The sequence below is a fragment of the Anneissia japonica genome, unplaced genomic scaffold (genome assembly GCF_011630105.1).
Source record: "Anneissia japonica isolate Jap-2015-1 unplaced genomic scaffold, ASM1163010v1 scaffold426_len1935630_cov189, whole genome shotgun sequence".
Lineage (NCBI taxonomy): Eukaryota > Metazoa > Echinodermata > Crinoidea > Comatulida > Comatulidae > Anneissia > Anneissia japonica.
Window position 1 is genome coordinate 638,637 of NW_022713172.1, and position 7,351 is coordinate 645,987.

General features: G+C 32.4%; 1 protein-coding gene across 2 annotated transcripts in view; it reads right to left on the reverse strand.

Moving 5' to 3' along the window:
• Positions 1 to 968: 968 nt before the first annotated feature.
• Positions 969 to 7,351, reverse strand: part of LOC117108338 — a 32,115-nt gene continuing 25,732 nt past the window's right edge. For both annotated transcript variants that reach the window (XM_033250325.1, XM_033250324.1), the window contains exons 2-5: positions 5,977 to 6,165; positions 4,220 to 4,348; positions 2,788 to 2,988; positions 969 to 2,064 (exon numbers count right to left, since the gene is read on the reverse strand). In XM_033250325.1, the coding sequence (XP_033106216.1) occupies positions 1,733 to 2,064; positions 2,788 to 2,988; positions 4,220 to 4,348; positions 5,977 to 6,106 (792 nt within the window). In that variant the 5' untranslated portion in view covers positions 6,107 to 6,165 and the 3' untranslated portion in view covers positions 969 to 1,732. The remainder of the gene's footprint in view (positions 2,065 to 2,787; positions 2,989 to 4,219; positions 4,349 to 5,976; positions 6,166 to 7,351) is intronic.

Sequence of the window (7,351 nt, forward strand, 5' to 3'; positions counted from 1 at the left end):
AACCTCCCTTCAGAAACAAAAACTAAAATGTACCAAACAGACCTTTAAATAATATACCTACTTATACTAATTTCATATCACAACCATGTTTGTGTTACCCGTTATACAATTTTTCCAATTGGTCAAAGCTAAAATAAACGCAATTATTGCGTAACCTCCAACAATCGTCATAAATTAAGTTCTATACTTATCATTGTTGCGATATTTATTGACTTTGCAAAAACGCAATAGAATATTGTAGGAATACCTCACAATTTGGTTTTCAATATTCGGCAATTAGCATACGACATTATAAATCTGGCTGAGCTGCATTATCAAACAAATAACTAACTTTACTTTTCGTAAACTTCCAGAGAGATGGTTGCTTGATCCAGTTGCATTCTTATGTAAAGAAATGAGCCAAAGTAAATTTGTGTGAAAATGTGTTTGATAAAACTTTTAACCGAACATAGTTGCTTATTTTGTCTGAATAAATAATAACTGTCAGCATCAATACCATCTCTCTTTGTATTGTACTATGCAATATAAAATATTTTAAGAACTAATATTATCCTGACAGAAATATAAATCCAAGGGTTTGAACCCATGAATTGAAGGTTTAGTCCGAGCCAAAACCATCTCTTTTTGGAAGGAAGGTTGCAACAATAAACAGGTAACTCCACATCATGGATGAGCGTAAACATGCGCTTGTATATTAAAAATTAAGCGAAACATAATCTAAGGTCACAGGCCTGAGTGCACACCTTTTTAGGAGTTTGTGACAAACTGTGCAATGCAGTGGGTTTCCGTTCCTTTTTATTTCAACCATCTTTAAAGAGGGTAACCCTTCCAGTTTAGCCCAGTAGGTTAACTGATATTCAGGGGCCCTCTTTAATAAAATTAAAGAACAGTACAAACAACATCTTTACAACATAATAATAATAATAATAATAATAATAATAATAATAATAATAATAATAATAATAATAATAACATTAATAATAATAATAATAATAATAATAATAATAATAATAATAATAATAATAATAATAATAATAATAATAATAATAATAATAATAATAATAATGATAATAATAATAACATACGATCCGCAATAACATCCCGCACGAAACTGTTTTACCTTCCCATCATATACCAGCGCCCATTTGTAGGCTTACTCCTGGGTAGATAATACAAATCTCGATTAAGTGTCTGGCCAAAACACTACGCAAGCAACTTACAAAGCGAGGGTTTCAAACACCGACTGCAAGTTTGAGAGTCCGACTACAACGGTATAATGTACTTTGCAGATACATCCTCATTATTATTTTAACATTTGTATTACAAAATAAGCTATAATAAAGCGGTTTTAGAAATTTTATACATGACACCAAAGTATATTTATATAACTTCATATATTGCTTTCTTGTTTACGTGTATTATATCTTTCATAGCGTTTAGTAAAATATGAAGTCACATGCGGGCAGTAAGCGAATTACTTAATTTAAAGCTAAAAAAATGTGTATAGCCGGGCACATTATTGCGCTCACGATCGTGGGGACATCAACACAGCAAGGTGAGCGGAATTATTTTGATGTCGGCTACACCGGACAAACAGGAGACGTCGTCGCGGCGCCAAGCGTTCAAATGTGCCCGGCTTAAGAATACCCTGATCAATCCTTATTTCCTCATTACTATTTAAACTATATCTGCTTATTTATTTAAGTTACGTAAAATTTTATCACGCGTTGTGTCATTCAACTCTGAGTTCTACAATCCAATAATCCTTTCCAAACGAATTCCTAGTTTCACAGTAGTATCTACCTGCATCGTTGTACCTTAATTTCTTTAGCAAAAGTGTTTTTCCCGGAATAAAATTGATATCCTGGCCACGTGACTGTATCGGGGCGCCCTCTCTACCCCATCCAACATGGAAGAACGGGTCGCCTTTTATTTGATCTGTTTCACACTCCAGTTGAGCACGATTTCCAAACAGGTACGTAAAGACACTACCCCACTTCTTAGTGGACTCCATGTATCCTTGCCTAGTCTCAGCTGATGATATTTTTTTAATTGATATGAGACCTACAATAAATTTTTAATACAATCAAACATTATTTTAATCCATCAAAAACATACATACAATAAGAAATAAGAAGAAAAGAAGGAGAAGAAGAAGAAACAAGAAGTAGATGAGGAAACAAGGAAAAAAGGAGAGAAAGAAGAATTAATATGAGACCTACAATACATTAAGTAGAAGGAATAAGAAGAAGAGGAAACAAGAAGAATAAACGGAAAGAAGATAAAGAAGAAGAAACAGGAAGAAGAAGAAGAAGAAGAAGAAGAAACAAGAAGAAGAAAAAGAGGAAGAAAAAGAATTAACGGGAAGAAGAAGCAGAAACAAGAAGAAGAAGAAGAAGAAGAAGAAGAAGAAGAAGAAGAGGAAATAAGAAGAAACAGGAGGAGGAAGAAGAAGAAGACAAAAAAAGAAGTAAAAGAAGCAGAAGAAAAAGAAGAAGAAGAAGAATAAAAGGAGAAGAAGGCAAAGAAGAAAAAGAGGAAAAAGAAGAAGAAAAGAAGAAACAAGAAGAGAATGAAGAATATGGCGAAGAAGAAATAGCAAGAAGACGAAGAAGAGAAAACAAGAAGATTAAAGAGGAAGAAGAAGAGAAAGAAAAGAAACAGGAGGAAGAAGAAACAATAAGATGAATCATCAACATCATCATCATCATCATTCTCACACCATGACCATCCTCATCATCCTCATCATCGTTTATTCTTTCTCTTATTTTTTTTTCTATTTCTCACCTGTTTTGTTGACGATAAGATATGATATTAAATCAATTGAATCCAGTAAATTGAAGAAGCATTTATACGTCGACGTATCATTCACTGTTACATTGTATATAATAAGGTCATAAATTCCATTCTGCGTATCGAATTTTGGTTCCATTCGTGTAAATTTATCAAGTTTTTTGCCATCACCTGATATTCTTTCGCCTTCACTTCCTGTGAAAAATAAAGTAATAGTAGAGAGCAGACTTTCTTGAGTGTTCAACGTAACAACTAAGCAATCAGTACATCGCTAAGAATTATGTCCCATAGATGCACATATTTACGTACGTTTACGTTTTTTGCTAGGAACTTCAGAACAATTTCCAACGGCCAGGGAAAGATCCAATCTAACATTTAGACAGACATTTACTCAGGAGGTAGTATTGATAAACGTTACGTTTGTATTTGTGGTCATTACAAAATACATCATAATACAAGGCATACCATTTTTAACGTTAAAAAATGATTCTGCACAAGTGAAGAAATCTTTGTCTAAAACTGAAGTTTACGCTAGGCCTTCTACCGTCTGTATGCAGACGTCCTATCCAAGTGGGTCACAGGGGCTTTACTGGAAATTCGAATAGGATTGAACGCAAAGTTTGGCTCCACACTCGTTTCGACTTGCTAGGAACAGAGCTGCTAATAACAGACACCACATAAATACTATTAAATAATCATTATTGTATCATGGATGAGATTCAATATGTCTGTGTTCATTTCACTTCAATTTTGATTACCATTTATGTGATTAGAATTTCTCATCTGACAAAATAAGAAAAAGTTATGGCGCCACCAGCAATATATAGCATGTATTCGAAACACGTCACTTTACATGGTGTGTTCAGTTATCTTTGTTGATATGATACGATCTATAGGTTAGTAGGATCCTTTACTAAAGTAATAAACTAACAACTAATTACCAAGAAGGTAATTGATGTGACAAAACTACCAATAGATAATGAGGAGTTAAAGGAAACAGACCAACAGTCTTCAACAAACCAGTTTTCAAATTTTGAACATGATTCAGGCCTGTAGGCAGGCGAGTTTTTTAGGGATCTGGCAAATCGTCCCTTCAGCAAAACATCTTGCCATTTGAAATAGACGACACTCGTGCGTGTACACCTCTACCATCACATTAAAATTTATTTTTTTATAATAATTATAATATAGTAATCTTTATTTTAAACCGCAAGTCATATTTACTTTTTATTTAAGCTCTCAAACCTTGTGGCCCTCTGAACCCAAAACCCAGAACTATGTATATGCTTCAGTTATAAACAGGTTTATTTTACGTGGTTTATTAAATATAACTTGAAAAATATGTTGCAAATGAAAATTAATATACAGGCCTATCATAAATATCTTTTTAAGATATACAAATTATAATTATGGTTCCCCCACTTACCTTCTGGTATAATGTACCAATGCACTACGTCTGTGGTGAAGGGAATATTGTCAACCCTACACAGTAATCGAACTGTCGACATACTTTCCGCTATTACACTGCTAGTGTATGTAAATGTATGGCTTGTACCTAAAATAGCAATATTAACCAGTGATTAATTAAAAAAAAAATAGTGGTTATTGTTTCGTTAGTATTAAAGCGATTCTTAACTATGATTGGATATTATTGTCTTGACGATGCATACACTAACATCCCATCAGAATACGGATTTGGTTTAAGATTTGAGTAAGAATAGTGACAACATAACAAAAACATTTTGTGACTAGTCAAGGTTCTAGAAATTAATTAGCATTGGTATATAACTCGATAATGCAGAAATTAATTTAATTCCTATTCTGTAAGTCACACCTAGGAGAACGATATAAAAGGCGTTAAGCGTACATAATACCAATTAACACAAAAACTAAAGTATTAGTCACTTGAAGGGGAAAAACAATAGGCATATAAGTGTTCTAAAGGGAAAGATGAGTTTCTTGGGTGGTAAAGAATAAAGGACACTGAAAGACTCTAACCGAGCGAAGATTTCAACTAATATTATGGATAAATGACTGTATCATCTTCCAACGCCAACTAGACATTTTAGCATTTTATTAATATTTGAAACTGCAGCCGTGGTTATAAAAAATATCGGCATTAATAGTAACCTCTTGAAAATTAAGTAGTGTAATTTTATCAATGTGACATTTATTACTTACAATTACCATAATTGTTGTTCTATTATAGCTTCTAATATACATTGTGGGTATCTATACAATGACGTAATGGTTCTGTTATAAATAGCACCTGGGATATCATTAAAATGACGTAATTCTTCTATAGATTATCAAATGAAGTACTACTAACATGACCTCATTTCCCTATTATCACCTGCAACGATTCCCCAGTTGTGAACATGTTCACTGGTTTTCCTTCTCAGTTGTTAAAAACAAAGACACAATGAACGTTTTCATCAATTATTATCATGTCGATATCTGAGTTATATTTTTTTTTTCTTTTGAGAAATAACGTATTTGATAATTTGCGGTTTTATATTCAAATTACACAATCTAAGAAGCCAAGGTTTCCTCACACACTTACATTTTTGCCAACGATACCGAAAGTCATCACCTCATTAACACAATTGGTGTTATTGTTACTATGTTGCTCTTCGTTCAGTGAACAGCTGAACTAGCTAAATTCTCTAAGCTAATACTGCAAAATTTAAAGTTATGCCATAAATTTAAAAAAAAAGGGGGGGGGGCAATGAAATCAAATAGGTAATCAATTGCAAGTTGAAAAAACAATTAAATTTTCACTTAATTAAATTGTTTATTTTTTTCTAATGATAAATTGATATTATCACTGCTGAATTTTAAGGGTCTATGCATTGAACTATACAAGAAATATAGATAGAAAATAAATGCTATTAACAACATAACGGCAAACACAAGATGCAGAGATGAAGAAATATGGTTGGCAACATGATAAAAGTACACAACATAATGCTTTGAGCCTACAATATGTACACCTCCTATTATCGAATGAGATGCACATGATACTGATAACCTCGTAATGGATTTTTTGATTTGTGAGGATGGTAATACCTGTGACATAAAAACTCCGCGTAGCGTCATCTTCGCATGTCTAGACTTGTTTTCTGAAGTTTATGACAAGTTTTAGTCGATCCTACGTTTTTTAAAGAACGCACGATATCTTACCATTGATTGTTTTTGTAACATTGGTATCTGTTTTGTTAAAGTTGCCCATTCCTTCTACGCAGTTTTCTCGCATCTGCTGCACCATGACTTCTTGTGATATCACACCAGGTGACATACTCATCGAGACCATGTTGATACAGCGATCATCCAATAGAGGAATCACAGTTGTTCCAATCACCACCTCGTTACCTTTGGAAATCGTTTAGATTGGTATAAAGTTAGCCTGGGTTCCAGGCCCTAATTTTAGGTTACTCACTCTTTATTGCACTTAGTGCGCACCATACCTAATTTAATTGGCGTCCCATACTCGATTTCTTTTTTTCGAATTATTCCGTCTATAAATTAACTTTCTCGTTGGTGGCGCTGTCCAGAATGAGAAAAATAATAAAAAATAAGAGACTTGTGGCAAGTCTAGTATAAAGTCTTTGGTTTGGTTTGTTTCAGTTGAACAATTGGATTGGTTTGGACTCGATTTGAATTTATTTTATTTCTTCCATTTTGGAAACACAAACAAAACCCATTTACAAGAACAAAAAATGGAAAAACATTAAAAAAAAAACTGCAAATGAATATTGAAAACGAACTCAATCACAGATTACAACTCTCTTTGGCTGACTGAAAATTCTTCATACATTTTATCTTACCGTAATTATGATGTAAATCTTCCCATCTTCCTACTTTTCTTCAAATAATGTCTACTTTAATTTTGATGATGGAATGTTACTTTAAAAGCGACGTAGAAAATTAACGTTGAATAAAGTACAAATTAAGCTTCATAATTCTTGTCGGAATTGTTTATCTATGATACAAACTTGTCTGAAATACAAAAGTTAATTTTTTGCTTTGGCTTGTAGACGTGTAATCTCTGAACAATTTAAGAACATTTTTATCTGTACCAAATGAGTTCGTCACAATAAATGTTGTGAATGTTGTTATGTATGTTGAAAAAATATAAACTTTTCTCATAAGGTTTATCTCTCTGTAATATGACGTATATCCTTGTCAACAAAGTAATAACTCCTTTGAAATGATTAAATAATTATTATTTAATTAATTATTAATTTAAGCTTCCAATTAGACACTTAAACTAACAATCTTCAAACATTTAACTACAGAATTTAAGGGACTTTATAAATAACCATACGTATGTTAATTTACAAGGGAATTTGACGCTAATATCTTAAATATACAAGGTATCAGATATTAAATATGTCATGATATTTTTCAAGTTCTTAGCTCAATATATGCAGTTAAAAACAAGAAGATACACTCTATAGAGAAAGTGAAGATATTGCCGCGCATCCTCAGGTTCCCTTAAAAATTCTATGTAACAGTTTTACTTTATAATAACCTTTGGAATTTTAAACTTTATATA